We start from the raw sequence: 25,360 nt of genomic DNA on the forward strand, positions 1-25,360 counted from the left end.
GTGGAATGCAGTTCCCTCTAAACTGATGAATATGTAGCATGTCTTAAAGTGCATAGGCTAGTCTCAGTAATCATGCTGATACGCATTTTATAGTTAGTGCTAACACTTGTTTATTCAACCTTACCCCTCCCACTGAAACTGGGAAGGCATCTGTAGAAGGCCTGCTTTCTCAGTGGCTATTTCTTTAAAAAGGTGAAGAAACTCAGAATAATCATGTTGGTATTCATGGTATACTTTTAAATGTATGGAAAATAAGGCTTGGTGACTATTATCCATGTTAACAAGGGATAACCTTTTAAAAAGAGTGTGCTGTTATATACTGATCATAGGAAAGTTAGGTGATTTTTTACATTTGTGATTATTGACATGGGTAATAATACATTTTTTTAGTGTCAAACTTTCATCCAAATACATAATTATTTGGATACACAGGAGTTGAAATGTTTTTGAAATATGAGTTGTTAAGCAAATATTCCTGATTCAAATATTAATATTGGTGGGATAAATTAAATATTAGTCGAATGCTAACAAAATGTAATTTTTGAGTACACAAAATTTGGGGTTAAAGAACAATGAAATTACGCATCAGTCTTTCAAAGTATAAGCTAAAATATGTTTATAACAATATCAAGCCTTTTCTTCATGATTAATCTATACATTTCTTAATAAGCTTTAAACATAATTGACAGATATATGAAAACTAATACTAAATGTCTTTTCTCTCTTAATTTTAGCCATGATTTCATTGGAGAGTTTACAACAAGCTACAGGGAACTTTCTAGAGGGCAGTCACAATTCAATGTGTATGAGGTAAGAGGGATTTTATTTTATTACTTCCTCGGAAATAAACACATTTATGCTTTGAAAGTATAGACTTTGCAAAAGATAGTTGTCAAAGGTTAACTTAGTAAACACACACACACACACACACACATACACGCATGAGCGCACACACACACACACACACACACACACACACACACACGAAAGGTCTGGTGCTTGAATTCGTGCATGGGTGGGGTCTGGCCAGCCTGGCTAGCGGGAGGGGACATGGTCAGATTGCCAGCTGGTTGGACTCCTAGTTGAGGGGGCAATTTGTCCTGCTGGTTGGACTCCTAGTTGAGGGGGCAATTTGCATATTAGCCTTTTATTATATAGAATATATACTGAGTGGCCAAATTATTATGTGTTCAGAGATCATAATAATCTGGCCACTCAGAGTATATATAAGAATCTTTAAAATTATTGACAGACTTGTTTCTGAAATTAAGTGATATTATTTCTCTTCAAGTGCCATGTTCTTTTAAACCTATTTGAGACATTTAAAGTTTTTGCCTATGTAACTTTTCGTTATTTTTAAAAATTTCAATAGGATGCAAGTTTATTTATTTTTGTTAAGCTTCACCCTTCATGTTTTGCCTTCCCACCAACCTCCTCCTTAAAGTTCTCTTAAATATAGAGCAAAATATGCATTTTAGTTGTGTCAGCATGGTGTTATAAATGAACTGTGCTTGGTTTAGTGTGCTTGCACACATTTACTGTGGTTTAGATGAAGACTTAACGGAATGGCAAGGCATGATTCAATCATTAAAGAAATTTAAATTACCAAAGCAGACACACTAGTGATTTCTGCCCTAACTGCCAGGTCTATGTTGAGCATATGCTATGTTTTAGTACTGTTAATCCTTGACCTATGTTATCTATACATTCTCTATATTTTAAATTTAACATACATGGATAGCACATGAGAATATCTCAGTATTTAATCAATAATGGTAACTATTTCCCTGCCAGGTCGATGCTAAAATTGACCTCTTTTAAGTTAAGAGTGGAGAAATCATCTCCTCCTCCCACCTTCTTACTTGCCTAAAGCAGTTGTATTCCATGCATTCATTCAGGCATTAACGTACAAATGAAATATTTATTATATGGCTTCTATATTTTCACTCTGTATGAGGCCCTAGGGACATGAAGATGAATAAAAATGTCAGTGTCTGATGGGTGAGACAAACACAGGAAATATATTTAGTGTATTTTGAAAACTGCTATATATAATAGTATATACTTAGTGGACTATGAGATATTTGGGTTGGGGGCAAACTCAAACCAAGAAAGTTTCATAGGCAAGGGCAAAGATGGAGTAATGGATCAATTTTTATATCTAAGTCTTTCAAGGAAGGAATAGTAAGGCTCTAAACAGACAATGAAAGTAACATAAGACAGGCTGTACTTATATAGAAGCCCGTTTTCTCTATCTACCCTCAAAGCTGAGGAGGAACGCATGTGTACCAGTGCTCCTGGTACTTCGGACTCATCTCCTGCCAGTCACCACATAACCCTCCACAGACCAACCACTCTGCATGCATTGGTGCACTCCTTCTGTGCCCCAGCAGTGTGAAACTCTGCCTTGGCCATCACCTGCCCTTCCAGCAGATTCGTGGTTGGCCAGTAATTAAGGATTAGAGCTTCCTCGGGTCTTCCCTGGCCATGCAGAGACCTGCACAAACACTTGACCATCTACATCCCCAGCAATATGCCTGAGCAAACAAAAACCTAGGTTAGTTTGGCAGGTAAAGCTTGTCTGATTCGTGGGATGATAGCATTCCCTCTAGAATTGGAGTCACACTGGGTTGGAGCTCATTTTGAGGCTATTGCTAGGTCTACAGTGGGGTCCTCAGTTGGTGTGCTTATGACCAGGGGCTCGATTGGTCCCTAGGTGGAAGAGACTGGCTCTAGTGCTCTGCTCAGTAGGGTGGTACAAGGTCTTCAGTCAGCTAACCTGTTACTAGGTGCACAAGTAGGTGTGGCTTCTGACAGGTGCCTGGGAGGGCTCCCCCTTACTGGGCTGGGCCTGGACCATATCCACGAGGGCCTGGAACTAAACCCCGTGGCTGTTTCAAGTTCCGTAGGCAACACTAAGATTTGTATATCTGGCTCTGGAGACACAGATGAGTATGTGTCCTGGGTGGGCTGGACCCAAATATAAGGATATTTCAGGTGCACATGAGTGTTTTATTGTGGGTCTATGACAGCAAAATTGCTTACAACTGTGGCTGGTGGGTCTGGAAGTGAGTGTTGGCCCTTTAGGGATCTAAGGGGTTGCAGATAGGATCATTACCCTGGATCTGCAGGACTGTGGGTGGACTGCAGCTGTGAGGGGTCTGGGCCCAAGTAAAGGGCCCTTTTAGGATCTCCAAAGTTGCAGATGGCCATGTGTCCTGCTGGCTCCCTGTGCCAGGAAGCCGTCAGACTTTTTCAATCTTTATGATTTTGCTTTCTATTTCAGCCAACCTGGGCCAATTCCTTTTTCCTCTTTCTAGAATGTTGCATTTGTCTATTCCCTTTCATCGGAGCCCTAAGTTTAAATGAATAAATTCTAGTCCAAATAATACTTCTAAATTCTTTCATTTTTATTTCCCTATCAAAATGTGTCTTTTACATTTTGGATTGGGACATGCTGAAAGATCCTTTCTTAAGGCACTTATCCTGTTAGATTGATTTATCCTATTAGATGAACAGGCTTTCCTAATCTTTATGTTCTCTCTGTCCTCCCATATCTGACACTGTAGGATGCAGTAATATTCTCATGGCACAAACAGCCCAAAATTCAGTCTTCTTTTCACAAAGTATACCTTTACCAATTATTGTGCAACCTGGGAATCCGATTGAAATTATTACCAGCATAAAGCAATATAGTTCATAGAGCCCTTATATATCCACATATTTGGGTGATTTGCTATGATAGTGTATTTAACCTACTGAAAAATTATGTCTTTTGACTATACTTTTCTGTCACAACTTATATATCTTTTTTCTACAAAGCACTTATTATTATTTAGAACCTTCAATATTAAAGGTCTTTCTCATATTAAGAGATGCATATTTAGAGATGGGTAAGAGTAATCAATGCATGAAGTAATTGAGGACATTAATAACATAAAACTTTTTAAGATGAATAATCCTAGTAACTATGGCGGAAGAATTTTGTCTAAACAACTGTACAGGAGTCATAATAAAAGCATTGATAACTGAAGAAATGCGTAAGAAGTAAAGGCAGCAGGTTGACCTACACATTTTAAAATAGTTTTAGTATTAACCTAACCCATTGTGATTGTTTTATCTTTTCAAGGTGGTGAATCCCAAAAAGAAAGTAAAAAAGAAAAAATACATTAATTCGGGAACAGTAAGTCAAGTATTATGTTATTCTTTAAGGATTCAAACAAATGAATAAAAATGTATATGTGTAACAGTTTTCATCGGAATCGAAGCAACTCCATACTGAGCTGTTTCACTTAGAATGTTAATAGGAAGGGACATAGTATAATAGACAAATAAACTTGCCGTGGGGATGTTTCTAACGGAGAACATCTCATGGGAGACAGTGAGCCAGCTCTCTGCAGGCTACTCTAGGTCAAGGGAGTCAGTGCCTGGAAGGGAAGCTGGAGTTTTGTTAAGAATCCTTCATTCATTGGCACCAAACTAGAGAGAACCAAGCAGACATGAGAAAGTTTAAGTGGCAGTGAGAAATACTATAGTCCTTATGCTACCCTTAATTATTATGATGCATTTTATAGCACAAGAAAGTACTTGTGTATTTTTTTTTTGTTTTTTTAAAAATATATTTTATTGATTTTTACAGAGAGGAAGAAAGAGGGATAGAGAGTTAGAAACATCGATAAGAGAGAAACATCTACCAGCTGCCTCCTGCACCCCCCCCACTGGGATGTGCCCGCAACCAATGTACATGCTCCTGACTGGAATCGAACCTGGGACCTTTCAGTCTGCAGACTGACACTCTATCCACTGAGCCAAACCGGTTTTGGTGAAAGTACTTGTTGATAGTCCATTAACATTTACAACTGTAGGAATGCTTGACTAAATCAGTGCAGAAGGTGCAAAAATGAAAGTATCCTAAAATTGTGCAAAATCTAAATCATCCTGTTTCGATAAAAAATACACTGAAGATTTTACCCTAAGATTACTTCTCTTTGGGAGAAGCAACTTCCACATTCTTCCAAGTTTCCTTTTAAATATTTCTATAAAGCAAGACATCTGAAATATTAGATGGCCTCATTACAGAACCATGGCAGAGATATGCTTTTCCTCTGACACGACGAAGCTTATTCATTTTGATTTTTTAGTTTTAACCATTTTTCAGCTCCCTTTCATCTTTTCTTTCATCTAAAATGAGAAGAGAGTGTCCTTGAAAATAATTCTTACGCTGTTCTTTAAAGGAAGTAAACTGGTCATAGAAATTAGTTTAAAATTTTTGGCCCCTTTCCTTCTGATAGTTTTAAATGTAAGAACAATTCTGCAGATTTTAATAAAGAATATCTTTGATTTTCAAAATGCTAGAAAATAATGATTTTCTCCCTAATAGGAGGGGGAAAAGTCCATTTGGGGTTACAATTAGTACTAGCTGGTGATCCTGCCCTGTTTTTTCCTCTTTCTTTATTTACTTCTTTATTTACTTTTATTTTTTTTTTTCTTCAGGTAACCTTACTCTCTTTCTTGGTAGAAACAGAAGTTTCATTCCTTGACTATATTAAAGGAGGGTAAGTCATTCTCTAAAATTGTTTTATTGTTTAAGCATTCCTTTAAATGTGTGTAGCAAGTGCTAACACAAGGTAATAGACAACTGATATAATCACTTTTATTATGTTTTAATGGCAAATGAAGTGCACTTTTGTATCAGACCTATGAGATAAATTTGTATACCAAGAACTATTACTTTTAGAAAAAATTGTAACTTTTCTTTGAGCAAGAGAAAAAACTATTGTGTTAGTAATAGCTGTAAAGGTATATGTGCTTTCACAGAATGTTCTCATTTGTCTAACACCTGGGACTTTTTAGGTTCACTTTTTATTATTTTTAAAATTGAAGAAACATTTTAGCTGAAGGCTTATTGCAAATGTTTATTCTAGCTCCAGATTAGTAAATAATGTATCTTGTCATGAAATCATAATGCAGATATAAATGGTAAATAGTCATTTAGTTGTTCCCTAAACTTCTAGGAATATATATTAGAAAAAAAATTGATTGTTGTAATAATTCTTAAAATTTGCCAGAGTCCAGACAGAACCTGTCTAGGTAATGTTATTATGGATTTTGCTTCTATTTTTTTTTTTTTTAAATCTAACCAAGCATCCCAGAGATTATAAACAAACATTTATTACCATATGGTCTAAAATACCCATATTTTCTAATTTATTTGCTGCTATCTTGTATTTACAATACATAAAAATGGTAAGAAGACAAATTTGAATTTTTCATAATTTCATGGCAAATAAGAGCAGACAGAGACAAAATTCATGTAAATATCTTCTTAATTATCATTCAGCAAGTGGTTTTATTTATTTATTTATTTATTTATTTATTTATTTAACAATAATAATAATCATAGACCCTGGCCAGTATACTTAGTGGTTAGAGTATCCACCTATACACCTAAGGAGTAGCAGGCTCCATTTCAGGTCAAGGGCATGTATCTGGGTTGCAGGTTAAATCACAGCCTATGCTCTCTCTCTTTCCCTTTCCTTTCTTACCTCCCTTCTACTTTCTCAAAAAAAAATCAATGGAAAAAAATATCCTCAGGTGAGGATTAAGAAAAAAAAAAGACACCTGTATAAATAAATTTCTTAGTAGCTGTAGCAAAAAAGAAAGATGATAAGACAATGGATATCTCAGCATAGTCTTTTTAAAATAAAAATAAAAGTGTTTGCTCCATCTGGCTATTTTCCTGTTGAAATAATAATTTGAAGTTTTAAAATGTTAAAAATTATTTTGCTTTACTTTGTAGGCATGTTAAGTGTGTATGTGTGTGTATAATAAACATCCAATATGTTTTGTCAGCAGGGGAAATCTAGTAACATTTTAATGTGCTCAGAATCTCTTACAATAAATAAATCATTTTTATTGATTGTTCACATTCTCCTACTGTACCTAGTTCAATGACAATCTTGATTATATCACGCTATGATATTTTTCTGCTGCTTCCAACCTGCAATTTTATTTTATTTTTTGGCTTATACACATCCTATTTTTAGCACTGTCTGTGCTAGAAGAAATGCTTGTGACCTTTTTCAAGCAGAAATCAGTATATAAATGGAGCCCCGACCTATGAGGTACACTTTATTTCAATCCTAACTTCCCATGAGTTGATAAGATTCCATTTTTGATTTACAAATGAGACCTGGGGAAATGGAGTGTGAATTTCACTGCATAATTAATCTAACTAGACTTATATTAACTTTTATATCATAACCATATTATCTAAAAACTAGAGGCCTGGTGCACAAAATTCGTGTAAGAGTAGGTCTTTACAGCCGCAGTGGCTGCCTAGGCTCTCCCTCGCAGCCCAGGGTGGCTGCCTCAATCCTGCGGCTGCAGCCCCAGCTTCGTCTGGAAGGTCGTCTGGTCTAATTAGCATATTATACTTTTATTATTATAGATGATAAAAATATTATTTGCATAGGATACATTTTTACATGAAGATGTACATAATACATATTTTTTGACAAAAAATAGGTATAATTTTGATTCATTCACAACCAGATAGCTATTGTTGACTGTTGTCATTTTTTTTATTTGACAATCTAAGTTGAAAGAGGTCAGTGCCCCTGACTAAATAGTCAGCTATTGCATGTTTTAAAAATCCTTGTGGCACACCAGTATGCCTACTACTATACACCAATTAAAAATTGCTGCTCTAAGTGGACAAATATACTGCAGCGGTAGGAAATCATATTAAAAGCAAAGACATTTACACAAAACTTCTGAATAATAGCAAAATGGAGTATAATGAGCTATGCTTGTTTTACTTTAGAATTATAATAATTGACCATTAATTTTGTATAGTTTCAAAAATGGATGTTGAATCTCATCTGAACAACATGAAATCAGAATTTCTAGTCTCTTGCAAATTAAAAAAAAAATCTAATACTGTTAAACACCTCAGTAATATTTAGTATTCATCATAGTAATTTTTCAAAAAACCACACAATACTTTCCTTTTATTAGTGTTTTATTTTCAGGTTTTGGGAAAGAAATATTATGTTTCCCAAATTTTAAACATAAATATCTACATTCGTGTTTCACATTACAACATTAAATATGAAATGGTACAAAGAAATAGTAGGTAAAATGAAAATAACTTAATATGATGCTAAATCCCTGTAGAGATAATTACTGCTAGAAATTTATTCTCAAACACACATTGTTTTTATATCAGTGTGATCATACTGTGCACAATATTTTAGAATGTATATTTTGTTCATTAAACATAATATATATAGCCGAAACCGGTTTGGCTCAGTGGTAGAGCGTCGGTCTGCGGACTGAAAGGTCCCGGGTTCCATTCCGGTCAAGGGCATGTACCTTGGATGAGGGCACATCCCCGGTAGGGGGTGTGCAAGAGGCAGCTGGTCGATGTTACTCTCTCATTGACGTTTCTAGCTCTCTATCTCTCTCCCTTCCTCTCTGTAAAAAAAATCAATAAAATCTATTTAAAACAAAAACAAAAACATATATATATATATATATATATATATATATATATATATATATATCTCCATGTCAGTACTTATATGCCTACCTATGGATGCACATAATTTAGTTTAAAAATATCTTGTGCTACATATTTTAATTGCAGCTATTTTATTTTTCCATTATAACCAAGGCTTCAATATAAAAACAAACCCTGGTGCATACGTTTTATGCACTTCATTAAGCACATCTACAAGGTTACTTTCTAGAAATACTGTTGTTGGATGAAAATGGTATGTGTATTTCATAGTTTCTTAGATATTTCTAAATGGTGTTCCTGAAAGGGCAATCATAATTTATACTTCTAACATTTGCATATGAAAGTACCGTATCTGTATCCTTACAGAAAAGTGCCACTCCTTTTTCATTTTTGCTAATTTAATAGCTAAATATTATAAATCGTCAGTTTTTGTCTGTGAAACCTCTGCTTATTAATTGTGATGTCCTTTGTCAAGGCCGATTTTTAACTAGTGGTGTCTCTGGAAACACATTTCAGAACTCTTTTAAAAATCGTTTTGCTTTTTTTCTGTTGCTGCTTCTCTCAGTCCCACCAAAAAAAAAAAAAAAAAAAAAAAAAAGGTTGAGTGTTTTCAACTGAGAACAGAAGGCAGAAAGCTGACTGGCAGCTACATCCTTAGTGCTGTCAACACTTCAGCTAAACTTCCCCAATATTCACATTTTAGTCTTTGGTATCTACTCCTCTTCAGCACACATCTAAAAAGACTCTTCCTAATTTAGCCATCTGACCTTGTTTCTTTTTGCTTTGTGATTGCATTGAAGAAGAACAATAAAATAAGCTAACACATTGGACTACAATCAAGCAAGCAACCCAAAATAGTATTTTGAAGATTTGTTTTTCAACATTAGCTTTTTTGAAGAAATGCTCCACCATTATATATTGCAGAAGCTATTGGAACTAAGTATTGAATTCAGTTTTATTATAATAAATCATAGAAGCTACTCACTTTTAACTTAAAATACCCAATTATCAGCATTTGTTACTGGCATTTGTGGATTGTTTTGTTGTTAATTTGAGTTAGCGTCATTGTTGTTAATTGTCATGGCATCAATTCAGGGACTTACTCACCATGGCCTTTGTCATCTAGGAGAAACTATTGTTAAGTTATGCTTATTTGTGCTGAGTCTTAATTGGCAAGAAAAGCTAAAGGTCTTCAATAAAGGTGAAAAATCATCATGCAAAATATGAAGAACTAATTAAATTGGTAGTCTGGCTAGCTATAGGCCACTTAAAAAAGTTAGTTGAGCTTTTCCTGTATAATATTTTTTTACCTACATGAATTTTCTAAGCTATTTCTCTTACATGGTTTGTGTGGGAAAATGAAAACAAAGGAGGCAAAACTCTTTTTTAAAAATTGTTTAAAAAGCAAAGACATTATTACACAAAACTTCTGAATAATAGCAAAATGGAATATAATGAGCTATACTTGTTTTACTTTGGAATTAAGTAAATTTTCTTCCTCTGAAGAACACTGGTGTGGAATATGTGGGACTAGTAGATTGTGATCAAACTGAAATTCTTGACTTGCACTTTAAAATGTCACCTCTCTTTTTGTTTCATCTCACACAAATATAATAAAATATAAAGTTATAAAAATGTTGTTTCCTCATGAATCCAAGTAGAAATTTTGCAGAGTTAAGAATGAACACATTTAAATACTAAACAAAACTGTTTTCATAGTCCTTTAATAACTTCCCTTTCAAATGAAAATTTTTACAGGCCTCATTTTTACCGTTGCATATTCCAGGATTCCATTATTTTTGTCATTATCTAAGTAGGCATTTACATGAAAATATAACCTTGATTGTGAAATCATTTGTTAGCTCATTCACTGTCTGAGTTCCTAAAACATTGTGTTTGGCTGCAGTCTACAGGTTTATGAATTCAGGTACATGGTGAATAGAGGAGGCATGAGACAGATGCATTCGAAATCAGATAAGATCCTATTTTTATGTAAATACTTTGTGAAATAAAAATCTGAATTTTGGAACTTTTTTATTTAAGCAGTACCATGATTTTCCTGCAGCATAAGAAACATTTTATGACTTGAAGTAGTAAAAAGGTTTATTTTCTACATAGAAGAATTATATCCACAAAGGAGGTCTTACTGTAGAATAATAAAACCTGTTTGCTTCTTCTGGGCTGTTGACCTTAGGGTCATTATTTTTAATCACACTCTGTACAATTATTGCAGTGTGTTTTTTTTCTTCTTATTAAGATATAATTTTATGAACATAGGGGTGCATGTATTATTTCTCATTGGTGTTTTGGGTTTCTTAGGATATATTCGGAGAAGTGGGATCAATGGGGGGAGAAAACAAAGGATATCTGTAATACTTTTAAAATAAAGATAAATTTTTAAAAAGAGAAATAATTTTAAATACTAAAAGTCTGATATACTTGGCAACTTAAGATGTTTATTCAGTAATTAATTTATGGACTTCAATATTCCGGTTACTATTTTGTTGTTGTTGTTGTTATTGGTAATCCTTACCCAAGGATGTTTTTTCCATTGGTTTGTTTAGAGAGAGTGCAAGGGAGGGGAGAAACAGGAAAAGAGAAACATCAATGTGAGAGAGACAACATCAATTGGTTGCCTCCCACAACTGAGGTATGTGCCCTTGTCTGAGATCCTTGGGTTCATTCTGTCCACTGAACAAACTGGCCAGGACAATTCCAGTTGTTATTGATAAGGGTCATGTCAGATTCATACAAAATTACAGAAATGTTTTGAAATCGATGACCTCCTTTAAGGGTAACACCATCAATTATCATTGGTGAAATGGCTTTATTGATTTCTACAGATTTATAAAATACATTTTTCCGTATTCCTAATAGTTCACACTCTAATCTGAAGGCAGAATAATAAATTTCAGTTTGCTTTTATCTGCCCTTCTATCCTCTATGTGTCTTACCTCTTCATGAAACTCTTACCACTAACATGACCAAGAACAAATGTTTGTAAAGCTTTCTACATCTACTAGCATCTGACTGGCAGATGAGGGGGGGAAACAAATTCTGATGCACCCTGAGTCTGTCTACACTCTAAGGATTTCACATCAACACAAACCCTAGTGTGCTTTTATCGGACAATTGAGTGTATTAGAAACTTGCAGGTCTACAAATGGTCAATTTCCTTCCTCTGAAGAACACCCCACCTCTCATCCAACTTGTCCTGATGTCCTACCACTTATATCCATGTTAGTTTCCCTGGGTGTTATTTTAATTGTTTCTTTGTATGATGTGTCTCTCAAAAAGACTGGCAGTTTTTAAATACTTTATAGAGCTGAACACACAGTAGCTACTGACTAAACATAATTTAATTAGCAAGCATTTTAAGCTGGACTTTTGACTCTTTCCCCCAAATCTCTTACCATAATGAAACATAAATAGGGCTTTTAAACAAAGAGTGTGACAATTCAGTGATCTGGATAACAAACCGCCATGTGTGTCTCTCTCAGAATTGATCATCTTGTGACCTTTCTCTTTGCATGCTTCATACCACAATTTCCAAGCAAAACAGATGAACGAGGCTTTCAGGGAGAAGAAAAAATGCTTTTGTGTTGCCTCTGCCAGAAATGTTCTCAACTTAACTCCATATCTGGGTTTGCAGTGACTTGGAGAGAGGCAGGTCAAGATTAAAAGCATCAGGTGCTTATTCTGCTCACATGTTAGAAAGGAAACATGAGAGAAGGTAATAGGGAGATGCTTAGTGGGCAAGTTCTGGGCAAGAATCAAAATAAGAGGTAAATGTTTGACAAGAGGTCAAGTTTATTGTACAGAGGTGGTTGCTGATAACTGAGGCAGTGCATAGTAGGGGCTAAGCGGCTGGGCTCTGGCATTAACTGAGTAGTTCAAATCCTAGATCTGTCTCTTGTTAGCATAGCCTGTATCCATTTCTCTGAACTAGGAATAAAAATTAAAATTGCCTGTTTATAGAGAAGCTATGTGGATTAAATGACATATGTTAACCTTCAGTAAATGCTACTATCATTTTTCTGAATAATTTCTTTAAAATTCCAATGCACCTTACCTCATTAGATTATCATAATATCATTGGTGGTAGTTGTCCTATTTATCTGAGACATGGAGAGAAAAAAAAAGACATATTCAAATTTACAAAGTCAATAAAAGTCATTTTTTTGTAGTTCAATTCTCTTTACAGGAATGCCAGGACATTCTTTTGATTCCAGTCATCTCAAGGCAAACTTGTGACCCTAAATCTAAAATTTGTCTGACATTATTGATAAAAGGTTTATGGGCTTCTTGATACTGTTTATTTTAAATGTGAGTTGAATATCAGTAAGTTCTGTTACCAACAAGCTCCATAAGGATTCTTTTTTCCTTAAAAATACTTGAAGCCAGTGCAATGATGCTGTGAAATGTTTGCCTTCGTTTTTTAAAATTGGTGGCAGCATATTGGTTATGTTGCCTAAGGGAGCACATCTTGCCAGAACATGAAACACTATAAGGCTCTTGGTTTTTTTTTCAAATCTAATTTCTTATTTGAAAACTGAATATACATGTCCAGGATTTTTTATCGTGCTTCTTGTGGTGGCACCCAAGTGTTTTGCTTTCATCAAATCAGTGGAGAGCTAAACCCTGCACGCTGAATGGGGATAAATCTAATGAAAATAAAGCCATTCTGCCTCGTATAAGTGCATTCACATAGAACATTACCATACATAAACTAAACTCCTCTAACCTAAGATTTAGAAGAGAAACTTTCATATATATTAAGACTCATCAACATTGTTTTGGTTAATTCTTGACTCTGGTTTTTTAACATATCAAATGCATGCTTTAGAAGTCTAGGGACGTCTAGTTATTTCTTGGGGGATTGCCAGTTTGTTCATTTTCAAATGATGTTTTCAGAACTATCTGTTTCAAAGTCAGAGGACACTTATGTAGTGTCATCATCATAGCCATGGCTGGTTTAGCCAAATATTGATAATCTATTTTGTATCTTCAGTCTAGAGAAAGCACAAAGATTTGTTAATTTGTGAAAACTAGATTTAGTAAAGACCAAGATTATTACCATAAATATTTGAAGAATCACATCACTTGTCTCCAGTTTTATTCTTCCTTTTGACATGTCACTGATCCCTGAGAAATCCAGAAAGCTTGGAGCGATACAGAGGAAAATAAAGCTGGGTGAAAGCTTACAGTTGCTTAATGCGGAGGGGTTTGGTTTGAGGAAGGACCCAGAGAAGTTCTACTAGTAACAGGTTAGATCCCTTGTGAGTCCATTTGAGGCGGGGTATGTTAGGGCCTTCGGGGCTGGTGAGAGGAAAGGAAATCTGGCCTGGGAGCGTCAGGTGCTGAGGAGTAACCTGCAGCTCTCAGGCAGTTCCAGAAATGTACTAAGCACGGAATCCTCCAGTTTTCAAAGAAGTGGGCAAAAGTCAAGTTCTGCAAACCTAGCATCAATAATATGATAATTATAACTACTTACTGAGTGTTTGCTAAAGGACAGATGCTTTTCTCATCTTCACAACAATCCAAGAAAGGGTTTTTTATTTGTTTTTCTCTATTCAAGATCATATTGCATTTCCCCCTTATTATTATTACATATCACAGAAATGGCCATGCAGAATCCTATGCTAACATAGTCTGGCCCCTGTAGCTGCCTCTCCTGATAGTTCCTAGTAGAGTAGTGCCCCATAGTGCCAGCCTGTAGCTGCCTGATAGTGCCAGCCTCTCATGGTAGTGTCTGCCTCTTAATAGTGTCTTCCTTTCAAGATAATGCCCAGCTGGAAAGCTGCCTCTGGCAATAGTAGCGGCCTGTCTTGATAGTGTCCAGCCCCTCCCTGTAGCTGCAAGTCATGAGATTTAGGGGATTCTAAAAAAATCTGTGCTTTAATTTTTTTTAATTGAATTTATTGAGGTGACATTGGTTAATAACATTATATAGGTTTAAGATACACAATTCTAGAACACATCATCTGTATTTTGTATTGTGTGTTCACCACCCCAAGTTCCATCACCATTTATCCTCTTCTGCCACCCCATGACCCCTTTCCCTCTGGCAATGACCATACTGTTGTCTATGAGGTTTTGTGGTGTGTGTGTGTGTGTGTGTGTGTGTGTGTGTGTGTGTGTGTGTGTTTGCATAGTCTCTTACCTTTTTCATCCAGTCCCCCTCCTCTTCCCCTCTGACAGCTGTGATTCTGTTTCTATTGTGATAGTTTATTCTGTTCATTAAACTCCACATATAAGCAAAATCCCATGGCTCCTATCCCTCTCTCACTGGCCCACTCCACACAGCACAATACTCGCCAGGCCTATCCAAGTCTCTGCAAAAGGCTGGAGTTCCTTCCCCTCCATGGTCAAAAAGCTTTCCATTGTGTAAATGTACCATAGTTGTTTTATCCACTCATCTACTGATGGGCACTTGGGCTGCTTCCAAATCTTTGCTATTGTAAATAACGCTGCAATAAACATAGGAGTGTGTATATTCTTTCGAGTTAGTGTTTCAGGCTTCTTCAGATTATTCTAGGAAGTGGGATTGCTGGGTTATCATAAGGCAGTTACATTTTTATTTTTTTGATGATACCCAGTGGCAACACCAATCTGCACTCCCACCAACAAAGCTTGAGGGTTCCCTTTTTTCCACATTCTCACCAACATTTGTTTGTTGAAATATTGATGATACCCATTCTAACAGGTGCGAAGTGATATCTCATTATGGTTTTAATTTGCATCCCTCTGATGATTAGTGACTTTGAGCATCTTTTCATATATCGATATATGGCCATTTGTAAGTCTTCTTTGGAAAAGTGTCTATTCAAGTGCTTTGCCCATTTAGTAATGGGATTGTGTGTGTGTGTGTGTGTGTGTGTGTGTGTGTGTGTTTCTTTTTGGTGTTGTGTTTTAAAAGTTGTTTATAAAGTTTTGAATATTACTTTTTATCAGATGTATTGATTAATATATTCTCCCATTCAGTGGATTGTCTTCATTTTGATGGTGGTTTCCTTGGCTGTACATAAGCTTTTTAGTTTGATGTATTCCCATTTGTTTATTTTTTCTTCTATTTGCATTGCCTGAAGATTTATCAGGAAAAAAAATATGGCTATGAGAAATGTCCAAGATATTATTGCCTGTGTTTTCTTCTAAGATTTTTTATGGTTTTGAGTTTAACATTTAAGTCTTTAACCCATTTTGAACTTATTCTTGTGTGCTGTGTAAGAAGATGGTCTAGTTTCATTTTTTTTTTACATGTATCTGACCTAATACCACTTATTGAATAGAATGTCTTTATTGCATTTTATGTTCTTGCCTCTTTGTTAAATATTAATTGACCATAAAGGTGTAGGTTTATTTCTGGGCTCTCTGTTCTGTTCCATTAATCTGTATGTCTGTTTTTATGCCAGTACAGGCTGTTTTGAGTACAGCAGCTTTGTAGTATAACTTGATATCAAATAGTATGATTCCTCCAACTTTGTTATTTCTCAAGATTTCTTTGGCTATGTAGGGTCTTTTTTGGTGCCATATAAATTTTTGGGACATCTGTTATTGTTCTGTGGAATATGCCATTGGTATCTTGATAAGAATTGCATTGAATCTAGAGAATGCTTTGGTCAATATGAACATTTTAATGATGTTAATTCTTCCTAACCATGAACATGGAATATACTCCCACTTATTTGTATCTTCTTCAACTTCTTTCCTCAGTGTCTTATAATTTTCCAAGTATAGGACTTTTACATCTTGGTTAAATTTATTACAAGCTATTTTTTAATGCAGTTGTGAATGGGATTGTTTTCTTAGTTCACCTTTCTGATAATTCATTGTTGGTGTATAGAACTGCAACTGACTTCTGGGTATTTTGTATCCTGGTATTTGACTAAATTCATTTATCAGTTCTAGTAGTTCCTTGGTGAAAATTTTAGGGTTCTCTATATACAGTATAAGGTCATCTACAAATATTGACAGTTTTACTTCTTCCTTTTCAATTTGGGTGCCTTTTATTTCTTCTTCCTGTCTGATTATTGTGGGTAGGACTTCCAGTACTATGTTGAATAAAAACAAACATTCCTGTCTTGTTCCTGATCTTAAGGAAAATGCTTGTAGTTTTTGCCCATTGAGTATGATGTTGGCTGTGGATTTGTCATATATGGCCTTTATTACATTGAGGTATGTCCCTTCTATTCCTACTTTTCTATGAGTTTTTATGATAAATAATCCAAAAGAGGTTTTATTCTTAACTTACTACAAATGAGGTGCAAAGAGGTTGAATAGCTTTCCCAAGATCACATTGCAAGTAGTGAAAGTATTTATATTTGAATTTGCATCTCAAAGCCTGCCCTCATTTTAGCAGATCTCAGTTGTCAAGGGTAATGAATCCTCTAAAGTTTATGGGCTTGGGAAGCGGGTAATTGTGAAGATGCAGCAAAACTTAGAATTTGGCTGCTGTTTGTGTTGCCAATTAGGTAGTTGAACTACTTTTACGAAAGAAGAAAAAGGTAAGACAGAAAAAGATTAAAGGTTTAGCCAACAGTGAGCTGGGGTCATGCGGGATTAGGCTAATGATAATGTCAGTGGCAAGTGAGCAGATGTAGGGCAGGTTCTAGAACTGAAATAGGAACCTGATTGTATAGCCAGTAAATCAAAGCAGAAGCCTAGTCTTGGTGCCAGCATGGCAATCATGAGAGGGAAATTAAGAATGGGCGGGCATCTCATCTGCATTTTTGGGTTCTAGAATCCAACAGCTTGTGGATCAGAATCTGCATTTGTCAAGATTCATTTACAGAAGGATGGAGGAAAGTTTATCATGTTAATAATTTCAACTGAACAGAATTTGAAATTGGGAAAAAAATAATGCAATTCTTCTGTACACTCGCAGCACAGATGTTAATTCTCAATAATTAATGTATAAAGACAGTTGTAGGAAAGTTATTTTAGATGGTATTATTCTGCGTGTGCATGTGTGTGGGAGTGCATACATATGTTCAGTTTTCTTCGATTTGCATACCTAAACTTGTTTTCTATGGATCTTTGCTTTCCTAGTTAAATTTTCCATCTTGACATCTGATTTATCTGTCATTCACAGCTTTTGGTTAGGTGGCAGAGTAAAATAAGGACTTTTTCCAAGTTTGTATTTTAGCAGTAGTAGGATGTATGAATTGGGAAGTCTCATAAGATGTTACTACTAACTCATGAAATTTGGCAGGCATGCCTTGTTTTATACTCTAGAATAGACTATAACTTAAATGTAGAATATAATAAAAGAAAATGACAGCTAAAGTGACACTTCTTGAACAGAACGTTTTGAGACTTACATATGATAGTTTTATGAATAATCTGTCAATCATTGCCTGTAAATTCAGATTTCTTACTTTGACATGATTCAAGCAATATTGAAGAATGAAAAAGGGTAACAAGATTAATAATGAAGATGTTTTGTTTGGCTTACTTTTATGACACAAATAATTTATCAAATCCTTGAAGAAATCTGCCTTATAGTCTAAAGTATGGTTTTGCTAGCAGCTTAAAAAAAAACTTTTATTAATTTTTTTCCAAAATACACTTGGTATATAGTAAGTATATATTATTATGTTAATGTCAAATTCTTAGAAATCATGGGAATGAACAAATTTTAAATGCACAGTTGAGATTTAGGTTATGTTATTAACTATGAATTGTTATAAACTCTTGTGCTGTATTTGTCATTTTTTTTTTTAATAGTAAGAGGCTGGAATTGTAAACTCTATGAGTGTTTGGTTTGCTACTGTTTTCTCTTTATCACATAAATACAGGGCTTGACCATCAGAAAATGCTCAATAAATAATTGTTGAATTATAGTTTTTTAAATGAAAAATCCAAATGGTGTAATAACAGGCTAAGGGACTGTCACAACCATGAAACATTTTGTGTAATGAACTATCATATTTTCCCCCTGATTTGCATACTGCTGATTCAAAACGGTAATATAGTTAAGATTCTTTCTAACATGCAGAATGAGGCAAAGAACCAATCAAATTTTGAATTCAATCAGCTACCAGGTGTGCATTCCAATATGTGGAAAGCATTGTGCAAACACTGTTATAAAAGAGAATTGAGCCCTGGCCCTTATGCAAAGTGGTTAGAGCATTGGGCCACACACCAAAAAATCACAGGTTGCATTTCAGTCCAAGGCACTTATCTGGGTTACAGGTCATCCCGCATCCATCTGGGCCCCTCAGGTGGCAACCTATCAATGTGTCTCTCTCACATTGATGTTTCTCTCTCTGTCTCTCTCTCCCTCTCCCCCTTCCTATTCCTCCCTTTCTCTCTCTCTGTAAAATGCAATGAAAAAATATCCTCTGAGAGCTTTAAAACTTGACTAATGTCAGTAACTAGATTGTTGGAATTCAAACCCAGTTTTTTTCAGACTCAAAAGATATATATATATATATATATATATATATATATATATATATATCCTTTCTAATACACCATACTCCCTGTAGTACAGTCAGTTCAATCCCTTTCAGTAGAATGACAAAGTAATCACCACTAGTGACAGTTATTTAAGTTCCTTAAAAAGATTTATTATCTCAAAATGTATCCAAGTATGTCCCCTATATTCTTCTTCTAGAAATTTTAAAACTCATTTTGGTTCGTACTTGTTAGTTTATGTTCCACATTAACCTATATTCTTAGCCTAAAAACCTAATTTCTAATCTAAGAAGAAATTACCAGATAGCTATAAAGAGAATCTTTATTAGTTTTTTTTTTTTATTAAATGTAAAGCATAAAAGATATATTCTTGAGGAAAAAATGATTGAGTTTTTTTCATTAACTTAATAGTAGTTAGTGTTCTTTAGGCTTAATTTTTAAAGACAGAAGGAAATATTACTATAGTTTGTGCTAAGAGAACTAAAAGGGACCTATGCTGAAATACCTAACATCATCATCATCACCAGTAACACTACCACCATTTAAACACATTCAGACTTGAAGTGGTAAATCAATTATGCAGTGTCAAAGTAATTTGTTAATAAAAATAGTCAAAGTAGTTATGTTTTCAAATGATTTGCTTTTTCAATTTAAAATTATTTTTTAAATTAGATATGATGCAGATTATCCCAGTAATCATATCATTGTCACATAATTGTGTTTTTATGCTTTACTTGATGAAAAAGAGTCTAAATTACTTATAGAAAGACTCAGAGGTATATCTTTCTATCAGAAAAAAAAAGGAACAATATAATCCCCCAAAATTATTTTGGGCTAATTATCAATTGCTGAAAGTATATGCAATCAGTTTACACACACACACACACACACACACACACACACACACACACACACACCAGAAGGCAGTAATCACTGAGAGATGGATCTGTGTTTGAAATATTTCAGTTTTTTAGGAAAGCAGGAGAAAATCATATGTTTTATGATTGTTGGAAAGAATGAGTTCATGAAATGATATTACCAGAATCCTAAATATTATTTTAGCCATGTCACACTTTTAAGGGCATAATAAGTTAACATAGATTTTAGAGTAGTTTTGAAAGCAAATTAAAAATGAATGCTGACATTTGAGAGTGGCAAATAATTATTTGCAGTTTGACTTCATTTTTATTGCGGACACCTTATGTTTTATTGTAGTACAGTGTAGAATTCTAAAAGTATTTTGCCAAGTTCTTACCATTGAAAACTGCCTATCTGATGCTATACAATGTGTACTATAACATAGTTTCCAGTAATATTTAAAAAAACTAATTATGTTAAAAATATAACACAAATGGAAATCAAACTTGTTGTGAAATTATTTCATTATTAATGATTTTTATTTACTTATATTCTAGAACACAAATCAATTTCACGGTGGCTATTGATTTTACAGCATCAAATGGTGAGTATTATGACTACCCCTAATAGAAATGATCAGCAACTAAGTGAAATTATATTCATTTTCATGATGTTTTGATATTTAATTTCTATATTTTCATATTCTTGAAGTGTTTCATATAAAATTCAGATATTCAGATAAATTTTCCTTTTTCTTTTTAACATTATGAATTAGTTCAGGTATGGAAAGATCTATACGAAATATAACAAAAGTATGTAATAGTCCCATTCAAATTTATTCAATATCAAAATATGGTCATTTTTGTTTTGCATATTTTTTAAAAGAAAATTCTAGATTTACTTAAGCGCATTATGTACCCCACTCCATTTCTTCTATCCTCCCCTTTTCTCCATACATAATTACAATCCTATAATTTGTTCAATTATAGTCCTAATTTTTAAAGTATTTCTATGTGTACTAATTTATATAGATGTAATTCAAGTACATATACCTTATTAGATGTGCTTTATTTTTACTAGAATATTTTTAAGAATTATTCATGTTAACACATTTATATTTAATTAATTCAGACAAGGTGTCATCTAATAATTCATGTGCAGATATTTATAATTTGCATATCAAATATTTTAAAAAAGAAAAGTAGTGGACTTTTAATTTTATTTTGAAGTAACTTTATTTCAAATAGGAAAGTCATCTGATATCAATTATATATTATTAGAACATGAATCTCATTATTTAACTTTTATCAGAAGTTGTCATCAGTTTATATTTATCTAGGAGTTTTTTCCAAATTATTTATTGTGCTTATTATGTTCCTCACATTATATTTTCTTTACCTCACATTTCTTTCACAGTGACTCACATGTCACAAAATAATAGAATTTTTAGGTAAGAAATCACCTTGGAAATCACTTATTTCAATTGTCCTCTTATACAATGGGGGGAAATTATTCAGACTATCTTTTTATTAATAAATACATCTTGGCTTATTAATTCTTGAGTTAAAAATAAGACTAGGAAACCAAACTATAATTCAGGAACCTTACACTGCATGTTAAATTTATTCTCTAGCATTATGACTTCAAGTTAATGATTTTTACTCATGTGTTTTATTCAGTAAAATATGGAACATAGAAGTAAAACTTAAAGCACCACTGGTTTAAAATACTAGCTTTTATTCACTGATGAACATTAGCGAGAAGAGCAAGAATCTATTCAATAGAAAGACACAACCTTTTGAAGCTGACTTTAAAAATAGATAATCTGAACAGACCCTTAATAAGAAATTTAATTTTGTAATAAAAGTTTAACACTACCCACAGAGTTTATCTGGACCAAGGTCCAGATAGCTTCACCGGTGAATCCTACCACATAGTTAAAGGAAAGTTAATAAAAACTCTTCACAAAGTCTTCCAAAAAATAGGAGAGGAGGGGACACTTCCCAACTCATTCCATGTGGTCAGTATTACCTTGATACCCAAACCAGACAAAGATATCACAAGAAAAGAAAAACTAAAGATCAATATATTTTATGGAAAATGGATATAAAAATTCTCAATAAAATGTTAGCAATTTGAGTTCAGCAATACATAGAATTATACACTCTGACCAACTAAGATTTTTCACAGGAATGCACTACATTGTCTTAATATTAAAAAATCAAATAAGGTAGTTAGAAAATTATTTTAAAACCACATAGTTATCTCAATTGATGCAGAAAAACCATTTGACAAGGTCCAACATACTTTCATACATGTTTCATGATAAAACCCTTAACAAACTAGGAATAGAAGTTGCCTTAATAAAGAAGGGAGTAAATGAAAAACTTATAGGTAACATTATACTTAATAGTGAAAAGCTGGCTTCTTTCCCCCTAAGATAAGGAACAATTCTATTTATAATAGTATCAAAAGTAATCCAATACTTAGGAGTAAATTTAACAAATTGAGTACAAAACTTATACCCTAAAAACTATTCAGAAAAAAAAAATTGTTGAAAGATTAAAGGTCTTAATAAGTGGAAAAAGCATGCCATTTATTGATTGGAAAATTCGACACTGTTAAGATGGTAATATTTCTCAAATTGATCTCCAGTTTCAATTTAATCTCTATCAAAATTTGAGGAAATGAGAAACTGACCCAATTGAAAGGAGACTTGGGGGGGGGGGGGGGGGGAATGATTCACAATTCTCAGTTTGCCATAATCTACAAATCAGTTAATAGTGAGCATATAGAGAAATTGGAATCCTCATACTCTGTGGGTGATAATGTAAAATGGTGCAGCCACTTTGGAAAATACTTTGACGGTTTCTCAAGTTATTACAGTTACCATATGACAAATTTCACTGCTAGATATAAACACAAGAGAGATGAAACCATGCCTCCATACAAAATCTTATACACAAATATTTTTAGCAACATAGCCAAAATGTGAAAATAACCCAAATGTCCATGAGCTCATAAATTGATAGAAAAATGTGATATGTTGATATAAATACTATTCAGCACTAACAGGAATGAAATATGAAGTAAACATGCTACAACATAGATAAACCTTGAAATGACTATGGAGTGAAAGAAGCTAGTCACAAAAGACCACCTCATATGTAACTCAACTTACATGAAATGTCCAGAATTCCCAAATTAATAGAGACAGAAAGTAGATTAATTATTGTTTAGGGTTGGGATGAATGGACTGACAAGGAAATGATAGTAAATAGCTACAGAATTTCTTCTTCTTTTTTAATTTAAAAAAAAAATACAAGCAAAAATTTGTTTAGAAAGTCACAATGGTAAAAGAAATGAGCCTTAGAAGAATTAAGTATGCTGGGTTGGGTGGGCTCAGAAAACAAGTCCTGAGGTGATGAAAATGTTCTAAAATTGATTGTAGTGATATCTGTGAATATACTTAAAATCATTGAGTTGCATAGTTTAAAAGGGTGAATTATAAGTTGTATTAATTATATCTCAACAAAGCTTTTTAAAAAGAGCCTTTAAAAAAAATAATCATCTTTTACAAAGGCATGGTGTATCTCTAAAGCATAACTAGTATCAGTTTGATAATATTCAGGCTCTAAAATATTACAATACCCCTAAGTAAGAGTTATAGCTAAGAGTAGGAACTATGGAACCCGATTGCTTAGGTTCATATTCTAGTTTTACCAAGTATTATTGTGTGATTTAGGGCAAGTTATCAAATCTGAAAATTATGTAATCCAAAAAGTAGATATAATAAAAAAAAAAAACCATACATCATTAAAAAGGAATAAGAGAGATATGAAGTAAGGAGTTCAATACATGTTAGATTCCATGCTATTATAATTACTATTATTAATTGGGCTCCAATGTTATCAACCTACTACAAATTCATTCTTCATAGACATTGTTGCAGATACAGAGGTGGTACAAACATGGCCTCAGATTCAGGAATTGACACTCAGTTTGGCAAATAGCTATATTTTGTGGTGCAGAACACAAGAGCCCTAAGAGTAAGAGAGGACAGTAAGTGCTGGTAGAAACAAGGAGGACATAAGCTGGAGGAGAAGATAGCGAATTTCAGCAAGGGTGGTAACTTGAGAGGACATGTTCAGAAGAAAGATACCATTAGTGGTCCAGTGGAAAGACTAGTTTGGATGAAGTTGCTGGAAAGAGTTAAGCAACATCTTTGAATGGGTTGGAGCAAGCCCAGCTGTGCATGAGACTAAGTTGTTTAGACGTGCTGGGTATATTAGTGGTATTTTTATTTTAGGTTGTGGTTTTCTAAGTGAAATTGTATTAGTTGCCATATTGCAACCATTGGGTAACAATTCTTATATTTGAGAGTGTGGCTAAATAACCACTTAGTCAAGGAATAGCATTGCTTATCTGTGTCCTCAGTGGGCTTTTGACTCAGTGGCAAAATTCCTACTTTAAAAGAAAATTGTCAAAGAAAAATCTTTCCAGACAAATTAAACAGGCTAGGGAGACTCTATTCAGAACTATTGCAATTGGGATCAAAGCTATTACAGGAGAAGAAAAATATTGACTAAACTCCTCCAAAACAAAAGAAGGGAAGGAATTCAAGTGCTGTGGTGAACTAGTAGGCAAGTACTGGGGGCCATTAGAGAAGAGGTGGTTTGTATGATTTTGCCATCTCTATTTGTTAATTAATATTTCTTGATGTTAAGCTCCTACTGTTCCATAGAGACTATAGGTGATGGTATTTTTCTTTTTCTTTTTTTTCAAATTAAAAAAAAATCACTATTTTATTATTTATTAAAATTCTTTGTTGTTTAAAGTATTACAGATGTCTGTTTTTCCCCCTGTTGACCTCTCCCTGGCTGCTCCCACCACCACCTCCCAAAGCATTTGCCCTCACCCTCTCATTGTCTGTCACCAGTGGTTCTGCGTATGTGCATACATACTATCCTTTGGTTGATCTCTTACCCTGCCCCCCCATCCCCCCGAGACACACACACACACACACACACACACACACACACACACACACACTGTCTTTTTCTCTGAGGTTTGATGGTCTGTTCGATGCTTCTATGTCTCTGGATCTGTTTTTGTTCATCAGTTTATATTGTTCATTATATTCTACAAATGAGTGAGATCATGTGATATTTCTTTCTTTCTCATGATGACATTTAAAGGGCTGGCTCCCAGGTCCTTGAGAAAGACATTCCTGGGTCGTAGGAAATTTAAACTTCAGAGGGTGGAGAGTTTACAACTGCAGGTTATCTAACGTAAATGCTCTGAGGAAAGGGAGCTGAGGCCTATAGTCAGGAGAAAACTATCTAAAGTTTAGTCAAACTGAGGGGAATATTAAGACCATCTTGGCCAGAAGACACTCCCCCCCCCCCAGAAATGACGTCATGTGGAACTAGCCCTTGAATCCTTGTAACCCTTTGGAACTAGAATTGCATTTACACAGTGAATTATTTTTAGACCAGAAATGCTCTTAATATAATTATATGCATTATAAACCAAGGGAAGATCTATCCTTGATTTTGT

At 34.2% G+C, this 25,360-nt stretch overlaps 1 protein-coding gene across 1 annotated transcript in view; it reads left to right on the plus strand.

The window, feature by feature from the left end:
* CPNE8 (copine 8) overlaps positions 1-25,360 on the plus strand; it is a 181,491-nt gene that overhangs the window by 121,984 nt on the left and 34,147 nt on the right. Inside the window, exons 11-14 of the mRNA XM_084877878.1 lie at positions 735-810; positions 4,130-4,183; positions 5,494-5,555; positions 20,359-20,405. Coding sequence (XP_084734004.1) covers positions 735-810; positions 4,130-4,183; positions 5,494-5,555; positions 20,359-20,405 — 239 coding nt within the window. The remainder of the gene's footprint in view (positions 1-734; positions 811-4,129; positions 4,184-5,493; positions 5,556-20,358; positions 20,406-25,360) is intronic.

This window comes from Pipistrellus hanaki (genome assembly GCF_964339955.1).
Source record: "Pipistrellus hanaki genome assembly, chromosome: 3".
Taxonomy (NCBI): domain Eukaryota; kingdom Metazoa; phylum Chordata; class Mammalia; order Chiroptera; family Vespertilionidae; genus Pipistrellus; species Pipistrellus hanaki.